This window comes from Corapipo altera, unplaced genomic scaffold (assembly GCF_003945725.1).
Source record: "Corapipo altera isolate COAL_440 unplaced genomic scaffold, ASM394572v1 23b, whole genome shotgun sequence".
NCBI classification, from domain to species: Eukaryota; Metazoa; Chordata; class Aves; order Passeriformes; family Pipridae; genus Corapipo; species Corapipo altera.
The window spans coordinates 2,615,699-2,636,034 of NW_020884885.1; the positions used below are offsets into that span (position 1 = coordinate 2,615,699).

Sequence of the window (20,336 nt, forward strand, 5' to 3'; positions counted from 1 at the left end):
GTCATTAGTAATAATATTTGCTTAAATTTAGTTTTTGAAAGGAAGAAAATTTATGCAGACACTGTCACACTTGCAGTGTTATAAATTGTGTTGGTTTATAGGTGTTCATGATACTATTTTATATGAATATAGAGACTTTTAAAATATAAACTGTGAAATCTCTTAATATATCATAACCTCATTAAACATGACTAAAATTTGGCAATACAGAAGAACAGGAAACTGAGAAATGTGAAGTCAAGAAATAAGTTGCTCTCTCCCCTCCACCTCCTTAAAGCTTGACAGACTTTGGAAAGTTTGTCAGCATTTTAGAAACTGAAATGTTTTCATTCTTTTGGGAAAAAATGGGGGGTACATATATATTGTTTTTTCTGTTAGACTGTATCTGCCATCTGTAATGGTTAGAATAATTTCTTTCTATGTGGGGCTTTTTCTTTCTAATTTAAAAGTTTATGTTGAAATCTAATTGAAGACATGAGTTAAACTTCTATGAGAATCACTAGGGAATTTAAAACAGGAAAATATGTTTCAGTGATGACGGATATTATTGGTACTAAGGTTTCAATGAAGATGAGATTCGTACAGATAGATGGTTGCAAAACATAGCCAGAAAAAAGAAGTATTTGAGGTTTTAAAATTATACATAAACACTTCTAGTGTGTTTTTAAGACAGCATTTATTCTATATGGAAGTGCCTCTAGACCAAAGCAAGTACCACTGGTAACTGCAGAGATTCTCATCTGTTTGGTATGCATGGCTTTGTGAAAGGTGATGTTTGAAGAGGAATGGCAAGGTGAGGATTCAGCTGGGCTGTGGAATTGGCAGTCTCCTCTTTTACTCTGTGGGCTGCCTGCTGAGTCTAAGAAATATGTGAGATAGAACATCTAAGTTTGTTTTATGCTTTTGTTTAAATGGGGAAGAGGGAAGTCTATTAAATACACTTAATGTAATTTTTAAAACACATGGATTTACATTATCATGACCTGCAAGGTTGTTCATGAACTTGTAAAAAGCAGATGTTACTTCTGAAATGAGAGGATAGTATTTTCTGATTTTTGTGCAGGAGCCATCAAGCTTCATACTCCACTGCTAATGCCCAGAAATAAGAAACTATATGAACATAATGAAGCTTCATATTTCATGGATCACAGTGGGATGCTGGTAATGCTTCCTTATGACCTCAGGGTAAGTAGTATGATCTCTGTAGGCAAAGCTTGGTTTGAAGTGTGCTACAATGTTTGCAGATTCCTTTGATTCACTAGTTACAAATTTGGTTTAGGCTTATGCTTCTTTTGATTGCTGAAGTAGTGTACCTTTCCCTGTCTGTTCCTCTACTCCTGTTTTTTACTCCTAGTCTGTACTCCAGTCATCAGCTGGAGCCCTGATGACAGATTGAAGAAATAGACTTTTTTCTTTTTTTTTTTTTTTTTTTACACATAGGTGAAAATAATGTTTTTATTTAAAACTTGCAGCAAGGATGATTAGATTAATATTACTTGGTTATGGCAAGTATTTAAGGCATTATATTACACATATGAGAGTACAAGTGTAACTGCATGGTAGTAGTTCATCTCCAGGTACAGAGCCCAGTCAGACTGACTGTTTTGTTTCAACAATTTTCATGTATTTTGTTTTTCAGATTCCTTTTGCAAGATTTGTAGCTAGAAATAACATATCGAACTTGAAAAGGTAAGAGACATAGAGATGATGTTTTGCACAGATACCATGCTTTGACAGTGACTCCTGAAGAGGTTGATTCATTCTTCAATGTTTTCTTTAGATACTGTATAGAGCGAGTTTTCAGACCTCGGAAGTTAGACCGCTGTCATCCCAAAGAACTCCTAGAATGTGCATTTGACATCGTTACATCTACTGGAAATAGCTTTTTACCTATAGCAGAAACAATTTATGCCATTTCAGAAATCATTCAAGAGTTTTCAGTGCTACAGGTAGATTGTCTGATCAGCCCTTTTGCTCTCTTTCCATCCTAAAAATTTAATCTATGTAGATATTTGGTCTAATGTATTTCAAAAGGATACTTTGTTTAACCTTCACAAGTACAGAACTACTTTCACTTTTTATCTATAGTCAGTTATAGAACACTGTCATTTAAATAAAAAATATGTTTTGTAGGTAAACTTAAAATGAAGCATGGGTTTATGTGCAAAAGAAATAATAATTGAATCCTTTACAGTGCCATTGAAATAATGTCTTTTTGCTGTCACACAAGTGATTATTGTAGAATGGGACAAGACTTGCCATTCTTTCGTTATAGATGGAAGGTAAGGTAGTGAAAGAAGAGGTTTGAAGTTAGTTTTGAACTATTACTAAATGTTTAGGAAGCCTCTTTGTTTTGTGTGGGGTTTGGTTAAGCAAAACACAATGCAGTAAAACTCGCCTTTTTCATTTCTTTCTTCTTTTTATTTTATACTTTGCTAGGAAAGAAATTACAGTATTTATTTGAACCACACGGCCTTACTGAAAGCTATACTTTTGCACTGTGGGATACCAGAGGACAAACTCAATCAAGTCTACATCATTCTGTATGATGCTGTGGTAAGACATTAGTTATTAATCTAATTTCTATAATCACCACTGTAGTGTATCCTATTTTGTGGAGCTGTCTAAAAGCCCATTGCCAGCATAACCAGGGATATCCTGTTGATACATAAAAAGGCTGGCTATCTTTGGGCTGTAAACATAGAATAATTACTTTGCTGTTACTTCTGGGTTGGGGTGGTTTAAGATGATTTTTGTAATGTATATTTATGAGAGAATTATTCACCTGTATAATCAAGAACTGGCAGGCTAGTCAATATAAACTTTAAAACTTATCTTAATATCAAGTTGGTCTTTTCTAATTTATAAGCAGAGAATATAGATGAAATTCATTTGAATAGGTATGTAATGCATAAAATCCAATAAAATACCATTTGGATCTGTTCTTCCTGTAGACTGAAAAGCTAACTAAAAGGGAAGTGGAAGCCAAATTCTGTAATCTTTCTCTCACGTCAAATAGTGTAAGTAATTTTAATTCAATGTTAATTTCCCTTTAATTTGCCATAAGTCAGTAATATTTTATTGTCTTTGTAATTTAATCAATGAGAGTAAGAAAAATAACCTGTTACTCGTGCTGTTCAAAATAGACCAGTCTCTCTCCAAGTAGTCTGACTTGGTTCTCTGTTTTCTCTGGAAGTCAGTGTCACAACTGTTCAGGTTTCTTCTTTAAACATATTTTTCAGACTGTGGAAACTCATACCATCCTGTACGGTGGTATTTAGTAAAACAAACTGAGACAAACTTTAAAAAAAAAATTCTGTGGATGTTGATGAATGTGCATAAAGAGTTGAAGTTAACTTCTGGACACTCTGAGACTTGTGTCTGTCTATTCCTTTCCTCAACTCACTAGGTAAAAACAGGCTTCTAAGGAAAACAAACAAAAAAGGCAGATATTTTACTCTCACAAATATAAAGTCAAGTATTTTTCTTTTTTTTTTTTTTTTTTAGATGTGACCTATTATGAGCACTGTCTGTGTTCCTACATATGTTTATAATTTTATTTTTCCATTTTAGCTTTCTCGACTCTACAAATTCATTGAGCAGAAGGGAGAAGCAAGTAATGTATTTCCATTTTTAAACACAATGATAAAACAAAAGCCAGGTGTCACTCAGCTCTTGAAACATGGCATGAAGGATTTAGAGGAAATCATTGGTCTGTTAAAGCATCTGGGAATAAAACTTCAGGTTTGTAAAATACATTAATGGATTTACAGGCTGCTGGGCCTTGTAATTTGCCAGGAAACAAAGTAATGATATTTTAGAACAGAAAAAGCACATCAAAGTGTCTTTTGATGGCCTGTGATAATATTGACCTCTTCCAGTCAGAAGTCTGTGGCTTATCTTCTATAAAATGACAGACTTCTTTTTCCTCAACCAAGACTGAAGGCATTATTTAGAGCATAAAGGAGGAGTTTTATTAAACTTTAAAACAAACTGTAAATATTTTAAAAATACAGAAATCTGATGACTACTAAAGGCCTCCACCTTCCTTGAGGCTTGCTGTTTGGGTTTTGTGCTGTAGGTTTCTTGGGATGCTTTAAGATTAAAGCATCATTTCCTTGTTCTTAATAGTATTTTAAATTTCTGGAGATAAGGAATGTTTCCATATGTCTTCCTTATGTGAAAACTGTTTTCAATTCATGCTGCTAACAGGAAATTAATTATGTATGTGCACATACTCATTTTTATTTTACAGATTTCTATAAATCTGGGACTTGTTTACAAAATACAGCAGCACAATGGTATTATCTTTCAGTTTGTAGCATACATCAAAAGAAGACAAAGAACTGTACCTGAAATTCTTGCTGCAGGGGGCAGATATGATCATCTGGTAAGTGCTCATATCTTTTAATGAATTTAGATTTATTTTTTTTAACCCATGAAAAAATGGGAAGCCTGTTTGTCATTTTGCCAAGATAACTATTTGGTCTTCCATTTTGTTTTTGTCTTGTTTTGAGATTCCACAGTTTAGAGGGCCACAGATGGTAGGACCTGTTCCTTCAGCTGTTGGAGTCAGCATAGCTATAGACAAAATAACTGCTGCTGTTTCCAGTGTAGAGGATTCTGTAAGTCTTTTTTTTCTGGGAAGTGGGGGATTTGTTTGTTGACTTCTGACAGTCATTAACTTAATTGTAGCTACAGATGGGCAAAAAATAAGACCTTCATATGTGTTGTAAAATAATACCATACTGAAATAGAAGGCAGACATCAAGATAACCTGTTTTCCTTTGTGTTTCTCCACGTAAAATTATTTAGTAAAATGAAAGTTAGGGGAAGAAGGGATCTTCAGGCTTACAGCTTTTTATTTTCAATTTAAATGTCCCATTTTTCTTAGCCTATGTATTCTTTCAGATGGAAGAGTACAATTGTAGATATTCAGTGTTACTTTTCCCTTACTTCTCCTTGTATAAAAATATAGAAGGTGGAGATGGAAGGAAACTTTAAAAATATGGACTACTTTGTACAGTGTCAAACAACTTCACTTGGTTGTGGAATGTGTATTTTATTAATTTTTCTTTATAATGAACATTGGTAAGCCAAGTGGGAAGGAGAGAACAGAATAGGCTGGAATACTTTGACACAAAGCATCTTCACGGCCTCAGCTTGCAAAGATTAAGCTTCAGTGACTTCTAAACATGCTTAGGTAGATTGTAGCTCTAAAAAGAGGTGAATCTAACCCCCTTTTAGTTGTTGTTTTTTTGGGGGAGATTTTTGTTTGTTTTAGTTTGCGGCATTTTGACAAACATTGATATATTTATCCTTCTTTGTTACTTTAACTGCCTTATGAAGGGGAAAAGGTGGTCTTGTGACTAATATTGTCTCCTTGTTTTTACTTTCCCTTCAGGTTTCTGTCAGTTCGTGTGACCTGCTGGTTGTAAGTGTTGGTCAGATGTCGATGGGTAGAGCTATCAATATTGTTCAGAAACTCTGGACTGCAGGAATTCCAGCTGAAATAATGTATGACTGGTCCCAGGTAGAATTTCTATCTCCATGTGTTAACTAACCGTATTTTTGTTCTCTAAGACAACTGCAACCAGAGATCATATTTTTTCAAGTTTGTTGCTGGTTTTATGGAGTTATGGGCTCATAGTACTGAACACGTGGGGTGCTATTCAGCTACAGTGATGTTAAGTCTCACTGGCCTTGCAGCATTCTTCCAGAGGATTTAAAAGCTCAGTGAAGGATCCCTCAATTAATAAATTTAATAAAGGACACACCAAGAACAGAATGATAGCATTAACTTTTAAATATCCAGATGGTTGAAGACTTATCAGATACAGAGGGAATACCAATGTAATTCTACTGTTAGAAAAACGATTCTTGAGGAGATGTGTGGTTGGAGGAAGAGAGAGTGGCAAGCTGAGTTGTGTTCTTTTATCTCCAGTTGAAACAAAGCAGTGATTTAGGCAGTACTACCTCACTGGAGTAGTGAGCTACACCACAACGCTGAAGTCCCTTTTAATAGCAGTGGCAGTTACGTTGAGGACTATGAGTCTGGTTCACCTCTTTAAGTATGCCAGTTGGTGACTAACGAAAGAAACACTGTGCAGTTGCCCATTCTGAGTCATGTGCTGCAGAGCAAGCAGTTTTGAGCCACTTAATTGCCTGATTTTTTTTCTAATCTTTTGCCATAACATTTACAACCGTTTCAGTCCCTCAGAATTGGAAAAAATCCAGATTATATGCTTTTCCTATGATCTGCTGGGGGGTGTTTTTTGGGCTTTTTGGGGGTTTTTTTGGTGATTCATAAGGAATGAAGATTTGGGTATTTCTTGCCTCTGTCTAATGCTGTCCTGTAACCCAGTGCTGAGTAAGTCAGTATAGCAAGCCCTTCAGTAAGTTCTGCACTGAGGATGTTGTTAAGTCAGCCTTGGTTTTACAGGAAACCCAGCTGGCTTCAGCTTTTGTGACAGACTACCAGTTATGCAGGACTGACTGAGCTGTTACTGAAAGCTGCAGACAGTGGGTTGGTAACTGTTGATTGATGTTACACTGCACATTTTTACAGTTACGTAGACCCTGCACTTCTAGATAGAGCTAGCCCTTCCATGTGAGAACTAGGACTGCAGGGCCTAGGCTTTCTCTTTGTCTAAATGTAGACTTAGATTTCAATTTTTAAGGAGCATTAGGTGAATAAATATATATGCATAATGAAGTTTTGTCTCTCAGAAGCTTATATAAGCAGTGTAACTTGCATATCAAGTTATTTTAAAGATAGGAGACTTTGATTACTTAAGTGGTCATTTTATAATCTGTCAAATTTCTTTCCCATTCCCCTTCTCCTGTTCAAATTTTAGTCCCAGGAAGAGCTGCAGGAATATTGCAGATGCTCTGGGATTACATATGTAGCTCTTGTGTCAGATAAAGAAGGAAGTCATGTGAAGGTAAGTGTAGGACCAGACGATGCTTGATGGTGTTTCAGATTTATAAACTGTTGTTATTTGGGGTTTCTATGATTGTTATTATTAATATAATATTAATTATGCTTAAGTAGGTGAAGTTGAGGTAAATACAGTTTCAGTTGTTAAGTAGTAGAATGTTCTTCTAAAGAGTACTGCATTTTATCCCTTCATAACACTGTTATTCACAGACTACTTTCTTCTAGGAAAGTCCAAAAGATTAGTGCAGACATTGGTTGACTTTGTTATTGGTGGTTTTATATGGAATGAGGTTTCTTGTGTCTCTGATTTTTTTGAATCTACAAAATGAGTTCGTTAACTTAATGATCTTTCCAGTTGGCAGCTTTTCATGTTGCAAAATAAATACAACTAAAATATAAATCTAAGAATGTAGTTCAGACAGGCAGAGTCAGAATCACACTGCTCGCCTCTGTAAGCTTAGGTTGGAATGCAAAGAGTGGACTGTGTCACAACATGAATTACCACCTTCTGTACTCTGCAGCCTGTGGTTCTGCTACCTTTTTTTTGAAGTTAAAACTTTTAAAATATTCTGTGTCATTAGAAAAAACATCTTTTTTTTTTTTTTGAATAAAGATTAATTCTTTGAAAAAAATAGTAACCATTTGACAGCATCTGGTACGGACATTTTACCAAGCCAATATGCCTTACTAAAATATTTTTCACTTGTTATTCATTCTCTTTGTTATTGTAACAGAGATAATAACTGCATTAATTGTATGAATGAGTAGATCTTGATGATGAGAATGTGATAGATCAGTCTTTCACAAGACTATTACAGAGCATTCTTTTAAATATGGCTTTATTGAAGCAAAACCAAGAAAGAATATGCTAATGAAGGGAATGGTGTTGTTAGTGATTAATCTCTTGCCAGTAAAGATTGTGCAGATTCCTAAGTTTTGAATGCTTTAGTTTAACTCTTGCAAACTGAAAGGCGGCCTTATTCTAACATAATTGCTTAATTAAAAATAAGCTATTAATAATATGGTATTTACATCCATAAACCCTTCTGTTAAAAATTTAATTATCACATATTAAGAATAAGTAGCCAAGCTAGTTTAAGCTTTGGGAATACAGAAAAAATTAGTTGGTTGGGAAAAAAAAGTCTAATCAAAGATTTAATGGGCAGCGATTGATTGGTAATGATGATACCTTCCACTGTTTCACCTTTTATGGATGATTGATCCAGTTTGGTTTTGATTAAACTTAATAAGTTTATTCATATAACATTTTAAGAATCAACAATCTTAAGAACCACTGAACTACATCATAGGTGAAATCCTTTGAGAAAGACAGACAGACGGAGAAAAGGATTTTAGAATCTGACTTAGTAGATCACCTGATCCAGAAGCTGAAAACAAAAACCGGTGACGAAAGATGTAGTAGGTGAGTAGCATAACATATGGGAAATGCTGAACTCAAGCAGTAGAGGTTGTTGATGTCTCCTGCTACCCATGTTTCATTCTCCTTTTTCTGGCCTCAGCCAGTCTTGGCATTTAACTTCATGACTAACCTGATTCTCAGGTGTTTTGTAATGGATCTATCAGAAGCTGTGAAAGAAAATCGTTCTTTCTGAAAGTTACGTTATTTCTAGACCCTGAAAAGAGAATAGAAAAACCTTTGTTTAGTCCTACTAAACAGAGAAATGCAATAACTATGATTGTGATAACAGTGGCAAATTTGTCTTTAATGATTCTTGAATATGGAAAGTAAATGAATTCAAACTTATTATTGAAAGCTTCTTTGAATACACGTGCTCTTAAGTATAAATGCTACTTTGATACCTTAGTATTCTGTCACAGAAACCTGTAAGAAGTAGATTAAATTAATAATTCAGAGAGAATACTGTTGTAATATATTTTTGTATTAAGATCTAAATCACTCTTGCATGATAAGGAGCTCATTTTTTTGTATCCATAGGAAGCATTTCTTCTACACCTGATCTTTTGATGTAATTTTGTATGATTTCCTATCAGTTCAAGAAAAGAATTTAATCTGCAGATATGTGCTAGGAAGTGTCCATAAACTAATTTATCTGTTTGAATTAAATAAGTATGAATGATAATCTGAAACTATTGTCCTATTACAGTATTTCTTTATTATTGTAAGTTTGTTTCCTTATCTGTCTTTGTTTATTTTTAGAGAAACCTCAGATAATCTTCCAGTACTAAATCAAAAGGGATTGTTTACTAATATTTCAGGTATTTAATATCTAGTTTAAAAACATACAAATTCTTTTTCTTTCTGCTCAAAAACTATTTTATAAGAAAATGTTGCTGGAACAATTAATTTTAAAAATATTACCAAAGTCAGAGTAAGAAGATATTTTATAGCAGAGCTTCTGGTTAGAGACACTGCCTCCTAATCTCAAATGTTGTTCGAAGTGATTTAAAACTGAATTTTTCTCCAAACTAGCAAAATAGGTGCTTAAACCAGTGAACAGAATATTCTCCATACAAGCATTCATTGATGCAGTGATCCAGGAGGGGGGGGAAAGCCAAACCCACAAACTTTTTCTAGCTGAGGAGAAATTAGATGTCATCCTGATAAAAAGTAACTTGACTTGTGATTGTTACAGTGTTGAGTCCCATGTACATTGCCCTACTAAAAAAATCTAAAAATAACACTTTTTTTCAAATGAAAATGCCTTTACATTTCTAGCTATGGATTTGCACTCCTTAATTTGATAATACAAGTTTGTATATAAAGAATAATATTAAGTATTTATTGTGTGGATAAAGTTTGGTATTCTTGATAGTTACTTTACTAATATAGTGGGGGGTGGTGGTTGTTTTTAAAGAAATATTTCACACACACACTTGCTTAACAGTGAGGGAGAAAGGTGGCCGTGTTTAACTTGGGGTTTTGTGTGTGTGTAATTACCAGAAGTGGCAATTTGAATTTCAAAATAAGATATTTCAAATTTTAATTATTGAGGGGAGTTCGGGTTTCTTGTTTGGTTTGTCATTGATTCTGCAGTGGGACTGAGCATTAAAGAGCTGCCTTGTTCTTGTAATAGCTTTTCTTTTTTTGATGTTCGGTATGCTGCATTCCTTTGTGAAATTCTGCAAGCCATTTGGAACCTTTCATTAGTTTCAGGGAAAACTGATGTAAAATACCAAAGTTCTTAGTCTTAACAACCAGTCCTTCAAAGTCATAAGTGAGCATTTGAGAATTTACATGCACATCTCACTGTCCTGTCAGACTTTGGAGGTTTTCAGCAGCTTTTCAAACCCTGAATATACAGATTTTTATCTTATTAATATTTGTGAGTTTTCTGTTTCTTACTACTTCTTGTATAAAGTAAGTTTTAGTTTATAATCTGTGTTTGCATTTTAGGTGTATTTGAATCACATGGAACTCTCGTAGTGCCTAACGTTAGTGTTATAGCTCCTGAAAAATTATCTGCCAGTGCCAGGCGTCGTCAAGAAATTCAGGTACACAAACGTCAAATAAATATTAAGAAGTGTTCCTTAAAAGTTAAGGAATGGTAGAATTCATATTTCCACTACTACCTGACTTACACAAATTTATCCTATTTGTTTATTATTCATAAAATAAACACAAAAGGTTGAAGGCAAAGACCACCTTTTTTTAATGTTTTGGATGTTGGGGATTATCTGTGATATTGTGGCTCAGCCATTCTTGTGCGTACGTATTATAAATCTTATTTTACTTGGAACCATGGTTCTGAAACTTCCCTTTTTTTTTTCTTTTTTGTCTTCCCCTCCCCATCCCTAAATGCTGAAGTGTGTTAAAAGTTCTTGTGGTTTAACTCCAGCCAGCAAAATCGAGCCTCACACAGCCACTTGCTCACTCCCCCATCAGCAGGATCGGGGAGAGAACTGGAAGGATAAAAGCTAGAAAATTCACGAATTGAAGTAAAGACATTTTAATAGGGAAAGCAAATCTGGACACACAAGCAAAGCAGAACAAGGAATCCATTCACCACTTCCATGGGCAGGCAGGTGTTCAGCCAGCCCCAGGAGAGCAGGGCCCCTTCACATGTAACAGTTACTTGGGAAGACAAACACCATCACTCCAAAGGTCACCCCTGTTCCTTCTTCCCCCCACTTCATGTACTGAGCATGGTGTTATATCGTGTGGGTCACCTGTCCTAGCTGTGTCTCCTCCCAACCTCCCAGGCACCCCCAGCCCCCTTGCCAACATGGCAGTACAAAAAGCAGAAAAGGTCTGGTTCTGCGTAAGGCCTGCTCAGCAATAACAAAAACATCTCTGTATTATCAACCCTGTGTTCAGCACAAATCCAAAACATAGCCCCATGCTAGCCACTGTGAAGAAAGCTAACTCTACCCCAGCCAAAACCAGCACAAAGGTGCCAGTTCATCATACTTCCAATTTGCAGTATGTTTGTAACAGATACTCTGTGTATTTTATTTCATTCTGTTGCCTTAAAACTAAAGGCCTAAGAAAAAATTGCAGCTTTAAAAAAACCAAAAATCCCCAAACCAACCAACCAAACACAAAATCAAAACCCACAACCCTGCCTAAAACATGACATTATAGTAATGTAGAAGAGATTTGGTGATGCTAGAAACAAATGTCAGAGTTTTCTCCTTTAGGATTATTAATTTCAAGATATTTAGAGTATATGGTAAACCAGAACTGTAATTTTCTCCCCCAACTTGGACATGCAACAAAAAAATCTCCCCTATAAATAGTTCTTGAAACCCAAATAAACAACAGATTGTTACTCTCTGAGCTTTGAGCTAAACAGAGTTACTGTTTTAGGTTTTGAATATGTAAAAGCAATTTTTCCAAGGTACAAAAGACAACATAATGCAAGGCTCTGACTACATTTGTAAAGTGCTACCTTTGCAGGATCACTGGCTTGCTCTGGAAAAGTGTTACAAGGCATGACCCATTTTTTGGTTTGACTTTTAAAATTAGTCCTTCTTCAATCAACTAGAGATGATTCACTGTATCCAGTCACAGGTTCTCACATTCCTCTGAAAAGTTATCTAACCCCCAGAAACATAAAGGCAGTTTTCACTAGGTATGTGAGCATCCACGTTGTAACATGCAGTTGGTTCTGTCAGCTTTAGCACCATGCCAGTATTGTCAAGTGTTTACAATTGCTGCAAGAGTGGCTCAGCCCCAGTCTCCTTCCTCTCTACTCATCAAGCATTATCGTGACATTGTTACTGGAAATTATATTAAGCATGAATTTTAATTTAAATATTATACAGTTCTACATTTTCTGTTAGAAGCAGCCTCTTCTGTTCTCATCTGTGAAATAGAAAATCAGCACTTACAACCCATCGTCACACAAGCAGTGTATTTTAATTTTGCCAATCTTTTGTTCCCAGGTGCAAACAAGACTTCAGACATTCATTTCTAGCCTGCAACAGAAAACAAGTGAGATTGACATTTTAGCTGTAAGTATTTGGCAGAAGCCTTAATTATTCCAAATTTTTAATTGAAATGGATGATGCAGTTCCTGTCTGGAACAAACTACTGCCAGTCGCCTCACTTTAGAGATATCAAACTTCTGGCTAAATAAGACCCATAACCTGTTTCTTTAATACTTGAAAAGTATTAAAGGGATGTATGGGACAGTTGCATAGAACAAAATTTAACAAGTATTAAGTTGTAAGCTCTTAAGCTGTAATTACACTAACTACTGTGGTATATTTAATAACTTGTTCCTGCTAGATTTGCACTTCCATTTAAATCAACATAGCTCCTGTCTATGTATAGTTTTTAGACTTTGCTAACAGTGTCACAAAGGCCTTTAAAATGGTATATGCTTTTCAGGAAACATACTGCCTATTTGCTGGCACCTATCTAGAACTTTCCATAATGGACACTGTGTTTAAAATTATTGTAAATTCCTAGTTCCATCAGCATGAGTGCTTCTTTGGAAATCAAAACGTCTGGCTCACTTGGCAAACTCATTGAACAGAGAACTGTTAAGTACTGATTTCTTGGTATTTTTACAGGTAGATCTGCCAAAAGCAACTGTGATACACTTCCTATCATTAGAGGTAAGCAATTAAGTAATGTTGTTAAAACTCTAATTAAACAATAGATGATAAATTCTGTTCCTAATGAAGTGGAATGTAAAATTCACCCATTGTAGTTTTTTTCTTTCAAGGAGGTTGAATTCGGTTTTAAAACTTGAAAAGACTTTTTTACCCAAGGAGCTTGACTGAGACTAGAAAAACCTTTTTGTCAAATATCCAAGTTACACAAGACAGCATTAGGAAGTCCTAATCCAAAGCTCTGGGTTTTTTTTCCCCAAAAATAGTTAACTGAAATTAAGTCTTAACTGCACTTTTTCAGAAACCAGTAAGCATTAATGGCAAAGGTGTTTCTTGAAGCTGTTAATGAAGGAGGACCCAAAATACAGAGGCAGTTGTTTCAAGTACAGTAGTTGAAACATCTCTTAGTGAAGCCAAGATAAAAAGCGAATGTATAAATAATATATAGGCACCTTTAACAACTTGGAAACTGCTCAGTGGTGGTTAAGGGGGGATGACAACATTCTTTCCTCCAATGACAGCACTCACTATGTTTAAAGTCAGAAGCTCTTACTAGGGAGATGGATGCCTTCCCAACCCCTGGAAAAAAAACAAACTCAAGAACGGCATCCTGGAAGTGCATTTAGTATTTTCAGACCTTTCATTTGCTGCCCTGAAGCAGTCCTTGTCTGGTAATCAAAATCCAGTGAAACATTTCAAGACATTTTCAAAATATTTAGTTCATCCAGTCTGCCCAAATCATGGAGATAGTTTATCAGCTTTCAGTTAAGAAAAAAAAATTAAATATATATGCACACTATTAGCTTGCATGATTCACTTTTGATCACTGTTACATTGCAGTTATTATATTCTGTCCAGCACTGCAAAATTGATAGAGCCGTTTTCATTGCTTATGCCTTTTTAGCACTAAAATTTGTTAAGAAACTGATCCCTAAATTCTTAATAAAGTTGCAGGTGTTGTTGGTATTCATATTCTTTGAAAGCTGTTTAATTAAGGAGCATTGACATTACACAATATTGAGAAGACTGCATGCTATCCGGTGAAGTTCCTTCACAAGAGAATGTAAGACAAGTTCCTTGTCAATTTTTTTTCTTAGCTTGATGGAGATAGACAAGCCTTTGATGCTACTGTGAGACAGCTGATGTCACGATGGCCCAAACAGAGATGTTCATACTTACAAGCAATTTGTGATGAAATTTACAGTATCAAAATGGAAAAGAGGTAAATTTGTTAAGCTCTTATGGACAGGTACATAAACCACCTTATTTCTGCATTCAGACTGCTCCTACTTTGTCCTCCTTTTTCCACTCTCCCTGAGGCAAAAATAAATACTCAGTATAGTTCCTTGAAAAGTATGGGAAGAGTTTAGTGGTCATCTAACCCTCACTTACTGGTAAATTCTTCATTTTTATAAGCCCTTTCAAGAAACTCTAAAATGTATTGCCACTTCTATCACACTTGCTGCTGTGTTAATAAAACTTAATAGCAAACAACTATATGCAGTCAGATATATTCCTATACATAGTAGATATGCTTCTTTGTAAATATAGTGTATGTATATGATGGTATACATATATGCATGAATATATATATATACACACATATTTACTGCTACATAATAAACCCTCTTTTCTGATGAAGCGGACTCAGCATGCCTTTTAAAACTCATGACCACATTTAATTCCTCCTGCTTTGAAATAATACAGTGGCAGTTAGGCACAGCTAAGAGTGCCCAGCTTCAAGCAAACATGTACAGTAAAGCCCATTTCTATTTTCTAAGCATAAAAGCATATATGTTCAACTGATAGTCTCCTTGTTGCATTCTGGCAAGGCTGAAACCCAGATAGTCCAGATAATCTGGACACATCCAGTACATCCAGTTTTAAACCTCAAATTGTCAACTGTTGTATGTACTGGTACAGTTAAGTGAGTGAGACCTGGGTAGTTATGCATTTTCTTAAACCTATGTTTCACTTGAATGTACTACTTAACCTTTAAATAAGACTAAAACCTGAATTTGGTTCCTTTTTCTTAGATGCACCAAAATCCTTCATGTTTGCTAACATTTACTATGGCAACTAAAGAGCAAGTGAAGCTTTTTTTTTTTCTCCCTGGGGCTTGCAGGGCTGGGAGCAACAGAACTCAGTTATTACATACAAATAACATTCCATACAGTGTTGGGTATGAATGTAATGCAGTCCCTGAAGTCTTACTTTCCCATTTGATGCCTAAGCACTGCTTAGTCATAAGCCTTCAGGTCACTGAATGAAAACTGAACAGGCTAAATCAACTGAAAAAGGATGAAGGGGAAAATTGCAGTGACAGCCTAACAAAGACTCACTGATTTTTTTTCTACTCAATCTTTGCTGTTATCTTATTGAGAGGATTTGTCACACGAATTGTAACTTTTGAACCTGCAGTTTCAAAGTTTTAAAATTTCCTTTTTTTCCTTCCCTCTGCAGGGTTCCTGCACTTATCCTGTACAGTTACCGAGACGAATACAAGGTTTTGTTTTAGTACTTAAGGCATCTTTTATGGGATGCTCTTAAAAATGGACAACAGTGTTTCGTCAAAGGGAATTTCAAAAAGCTGTAGTAATGCAAGATGGGCAGCTAGTGCCTTTATCTGTGTCCAAATTGAATTTCATTTATATTTTCCTGGTTCTGGCCAGGACAGGGATAATTTTTGCTGTAAGGGGGAGGAGGTGTGGCCAGGACCCAGAGATTATTCTATAGGGGGAAGGGGGTCTCTTCCAAAGAGAAGGGGTGGGTCCCTTGCAGGTCAGCATAGCGTGGCAGTGGGAGCAGTCAGGCATTGTTTCCGTGGGAATCGTTTGCCTCTTCCTTGTATCCTCTGTCATTAGTATTGTTGCTGTTCCTGTTTGTTTTCATATCTCATTGCTGTTTCCAGTAAATTATTCTTAGTTCAGCCTGTGATCTTTACCTTTTGTGCCCCCAATTCTCCTCTCCAGCCTGCCAGAGGGGAAGGGGAAGCAAGCAGCACATGGTTTTAGTGGAAGCACTAAATTGGAGAACACCATTCCTAAAGCACAGCAGCCTTATTGGAGAATACCATTCCTAAACCATGACAAATGTAAAACTGTATTATGTCAAAATGTGGAAATAAATGTTTTATAGGCAATTAAGGAGTGAGTCTGACTATAGCCGCAGCTATGTATTACCATGTAATTCTTGCCCCTTATGCTACAAAAATCAGCTGTACAGGTGTAAAACTAATTTTTTAAAATAGTTTCAGACTGCCTTTTATGCAAGAGTAGTACTGCAATGAGAAACCTCAGTTCAAGAACTAGGGAGAATAAATTGCCTTCAACTATGACAAACTGTTGTAAACTTTTTTGAAGAATTTTTATGTAATAAAAGGTTTAGCAACTGAGCCTTCTTGAAATATGCATTACAAGCTATTGGTGTGTGATTTTTTTTGTTTTGTTTTTTTTTTTTTAAACATCCTGTTTTAATTTATATATAAAATATGGCAGATTTTGGGCTGAGAGCTACAAGCCTGGCTGCCTATGCTTGTCCTGTCTGTACTTTTGCATTTAAATCAAGCTTCTGACAGAAGCAAGCACTTGCTTCAGACCTGCAGGATCTAAACCTAAGAGAGTAATCTGCATGTGCTTGAGGCATAACCAAAGTTTTGACCTAGCTTGCTTTCCTTACCTGGGTAGTCAGATTAACTTTGAAGTCAGTAATGATGGAAATACTATAATTATCTTCTTGAAGCAAGCAGCACCACCCCATCAGGAAAAATGAAGCTGAGAATCTGAAGATGAATTACAGCAGCCATAGTTAACTAAGCATTGTATTTCACATCAAAGTAATGGAATGAATATGCAGAAATGTTAAGAGATTTCTGGAAATATACTAGTGTTTACCATCCCTCCCCACCTGCTACCTTCTCTTTAAACAGCTTACCCCTCTTTCCTTTTCTAACTCAAATGACTGCCATTAGCACTGCAGGCTCATTGTATTAAGAAATATCTACTTACTAATTTCTGCTCTGCTCTTTTAGTTAAGAGGAGTGCAGAGTTAAAATATGGAAAGAGGTAACTTTAAAGACAAACCCAAGAACTTCTGAGAACTGTGAAAGTTGTAACAGCAACACCCAAAGCAGAATCAATCCTAAAGGCACAGACAACTTTACCATTCCTAGTAATTCACCAAGACAAGTCATTACAAGCAAATCCATTTTTCATTATGTTTAATAGGAACAATTAAGTATTTTTACATCTGCTCATATGAAGGAAGGAAAATTCAGATCCCCAAATATATTGAAGGATGAAGTTTAAAAAAAATAAAAGTTTAGATGACATGAGCATTCTTAAGCCATGTCTGAAGGGAACATGATGCAAAGTCCTACCCTCCCCCCACCCAGGGACAGCACAGCTGGATCAGCATGGAGTGAAGGCACAGCTGCCTTGCTCTACAAGAGCTCAAGCACTGTGATGGCTGCCTTAAGGATATCCACACTACATCATCTAGACATGTCCCTCAGATTAAGACACACAAACAGGAAAGCAGCTGTTCCTGATAATATGTTGGCACCTGCTTTCCCTGTTATTACTGAGGCTCATGTATAAAACTGGGCATCCGTCACTGGGGCTCCTCCTCCAGTCTTATTTTGTTTCTGGTATGGTGCATTTCTCTTCACCCTGTGTTACCCCCCAAACAGGTTTTACAAACAGCAGCAGTATAAGTACAAAACTTCTGAGTCTAAAACTATTTTAGTATAACACTGTACATACTCCTGCCACACAACAATCCAAAGAAAGCACCTCTGCTGTCAGTTTAAACAAAAGTACTGATCATATCCCAGTATCCTGCTGGAAGGAAAGCCAAAGACAAGTGGTAACTCAAAAAGAAATGGACTTTGCTTTGAGTGAGGGTCAAGTCTGCTATGGTGATGGTAGGACACTGTTCCATCACTGTGTTGCTTTACTTTTCTTGGTTTTGCTTTTCTTGTCTTTTTTCTTCAAGCCATCCATGTTAGCCCTCAGCAGATTTGAATATGCCTGAAACAACAATTGGAACCATTTAAAAAAACCCAAATATTTAAATGATAATATATGAGAAGTAGCATTTTACATATTACTAAGGGATAGTTATCTGCATTTTCTCAGAAGAATGCTCTTACACCCTGCACTGCGAACATACTGTTTCTAAACCAATGCACAAAGTCAGATAAAATGAAAGACTATTTTTTAAACAAATGCAGATGGATGAGTAGTCTAAGGTTAATCTACATAGCAGTTCAGCACAGAATCAACCTATTCACAGTTGTGCAGTGCTTCCAACTGACCATTAACAATACCTAAAGAAAGGGAAGATAAAAGGCATACAAAACTTACCATCTGGAATTTATTTACTTCCTTTGAGCTCACCTACAAAAGTAATACTGAAGGTTAACCAAGAAAACTCTGGCTTGCATTACAAACCAAGTATCACTACATGTTTATCCACCAGATAGCATATAGTCTTTTTAGCAGCAGTTGGGTCCACTCATTACATTCAGTGGCCAATAGGCTGTACTGATATAAGAGTTCGCTCATTTAGAAAGATGAAAATGTTACTTGATTAACAAAATCCTCTAGAGGCCATTCATCCCTAATCCATGTGTTTTCAAATGGGAAGAATGTGAAGGAACATTCAGAGGAAGGTTTGATTAACTTGTAGGGCAATAAAAGCACTGCAGCCCAGATTTGCTCAACCATTTCTCAAAGTAACATTTTTCCTTGTGTCACATCACAGAGGAGAGCTAAGGTCAGCTAAATCCTTTCCCAATCCCTCATTCAAAGTAAACACACATCAGGTTTTCAACTTCTAGTTAATAGTTTCTGAAATTTAACTTAAAATACAGAGCATTAAATCAAAGACCCATAAGACCCACTAATCTTTCTAACTCAAAAGTTGTCACTTACCACTGTGCTAATTTTCTTCTTTCCATCAGTTGCCCTTAGAAGACACTTATTGTCTGCTGGTTCGAAACTTTCTACGTGGCCTTTGCGTGGGACCGGTTTTGTTCGGCCATCATCTGTATTGAAAGAGAATTTTATCCATATTTCGTTAAAATCAAGAGATGCCTTCTGACATTAGATGTTAAAAACATGCTCATGATCTATAAAACACTTTGGAATTCAAGGCCATCTGAACTGACAAACTGTTCACAGACTTCTTACTCTGTAACCCCAGAAGGATCTGTTCCATGAGCTACATCTGCCAGAAAAAATAAATTAAATCCTCACCCTGACATGCCGTATGAACCACCTGCTCCAGCAGCAGTGTGCTTGTTATCCTGCTACCTCCCACACAGGGCCTCCCAAGTAGTGCCAGCTAGCCAGGAACCAGAGGAACATGAACAGACCAAAGCAACACTGGAATTCTCCTTGTATAGAAATGTAGTGCCCTTCAATTATTGTTTGGTAATCAGAAAGTCCCATATCTCCTGCACTCTGAAATACAGTCTTACTCAAAGTTTATTAGTACTACTAATGGCAGTACCATTAGTACACCAGCTGACTGGTTTGTCCCTATGACTGCTCTTGTTTCCAGACACTCTGGATTACAACTAAATCTTTTAAAATACCTGCTGACAACACTCAATCAGGTGCAGAGGAACACCTCCTTAGTCCAGTACCAGATTCAAAACTTACATTTCTTCAGTGTTATGAAAACACTCCCGGAAGTTCTGCACTTTTGGAACAGCCTGGTAAGCTCCGTCAGGAACTGCAAGAGAAAAGAGACCCGAACGTGGTTGGGGAGCACCACACAGCGGCGAGCCCCTCTCCCCGCGCAGCCCCTGCCTCGCCCCAGGCTCTCCATCCCGCAGGAGCCAGCGCCGAGGGAAGGCGAGCTCCCGGGTCTCCCCACGCCGGAGCTGCAGGACACGAGGCCGCAGCCAGGGGCGGCCCGGCCTGGCCCGCGGCTCTGACTCCGGACACGGGATCTGAGCTTCCCGCGGCCCCGGCGCTCCTGCCCTCCCCCCCGCCCGAGTCAACGGGCACAGCGACGCTCGCCCTGCTCCGCTCCCCTCCCCTCCCCCGCAGCGGCTCCCCCGCCGCCGGGGCCGCCGCTGGGCTTTGCGGGCCCCTCTCCCTCCTTCCCGCCCTCCTCCTCTCCCTCAGTCCCCCCGCGGCGGCACAGGGAGCTCGCCCCGCGCTGCCGGCGCCGCCCGGCCCGGCACCTGCTCGCTCTCCAGCAGCACCATCCTGCCCGCGCCGGAACCAACGCGCGCGCAGGCGCAGGGCAGCGGCAGCGCCACGTCAGCGGGGCGGGGGGGGCGCTCACGGGGCGGCACCGCCTCTGGCACCGCCTCTGGCACCGCCTCTGGCACCGCCTC

At 37.4% G+C, this 20,336-nt stretch overlaps 2 protein-coding genes and 1 long non-coding RNA gene across 7 annotated transcripts in view; 1 reads left to right on the forward strand and 2 right to left on the reverse strand.

The window, feature by feature from the left end:
* EIF2AK4 (eukaryotic translation initiation factor 2 alpha kinase 4) overlaps nt 1-16,392 on the forward strand; it is a 37,155-nt gene extending 20,763 nt beyond the window's left edge. For 2 of the 5 annotated variants that reach the window (XM_027641842.1, XM_027641843.1), the window contains exons 23-39: nt 1,064-1,185; nt 1,640-1,689; nt 1,781-1,949; nt 2,440-2,556; nt 2,955-3,020; nt 3,574-3,744; nt 4,256-4,390; nt 4,518-4,625; nt 5,405-5,533; nt 6,858-6,944; nt 8,251-8,363; nt 9,120-9,178; nt 10,317-10,414; nt 12,308-12,376; nt 12,941-12,985; nt 14,080-14,204; nt 15,446-16,392. In XM_027641842.1, the coding sequence (XP_027497643.1) occupies nt 1,064-1,185; nt 1,640-1,689; nt 1,781-1,949; nt 2,440-2,556; nt 2,955-3,020; nt 3,574-3,744; nt 4,256-4,390; nt 4,518-4,625; nt 5,405-5,533; nt 6,858-6,944; nt 8,251-8,363; nt 9,120-9,178; nt 10,317-10,414; nt 12,308-12,376; nt 12,941-12,985; nt 14,080-14,204; nt 15,446-15,500 (1,718 nt within the window). In that variant the 3' untranslated portion in view covers nt 15,501-16,392. Of the gene's footprint in view, nt 1-1,063; nt 1,186-1,639; nt 1,690-1,780; nt 1,950-2,439; nt 2,557-2,954; nt 3,021-3,573; nt 3,745-4,255; nt 4,391-4,517; nt 4,626-5,404; nt 5,534-6,442; nt 6,527-6,857; nt 6,945-8,250; nt 8,364-9,119; nt 9,179-10,316; nt 10,415-12,307; nt 12,377-12,940; nt 12,986-14,079; nt 14,205-15,445 lie in introns of those variants that run through there. The other 3 variants (XM_027641844.1, XR_003527459.1, XM_027641845.1) reach the window with 3 other exon arrangements.
* LOC113946530 lies at nt 12,263-14,119 on the reverse strand. The gene is made up of 2 exons (XR_003527460.1): nt 13,435-14,119; nt 12,263-12,340 (listed from the first exon to the last, which is right to left on the reverse strand). It is a non-coding gene; the product is annotated as an uncharacterized LOC113946530 (long non-coding RNA).
* A 781-nt stretch (nt 16,393-17,173) lies between the features above and the next one.
* Nucleotides 17,174-20,262, reverse strand: SRP14 (signal recognition particle 14). The gene is made up of 5 exons (XM_027641855.1): nt 20,181-20,262; nt 19,651-19,723; nt 18,919-19,031; nt 18,349-18,381; nt 17,174-18,012 (listed from the first exon to the last, which is right to left on the reverse strand). The coding sequence occupies exons 1-5, from the start codon at nt 20,202-20,204 to the stop codon at nt 17,923-17,925; spliced, it is 333 nt and encodes a 110-aa protein (XP_027497656.1). The 5' UTR covers nt 20,205-20,262; the 3' UTR covers nt 17,174-17,922.
* Nucleotides 20,263-20,336: the final 74 nt, after the last annotated feature.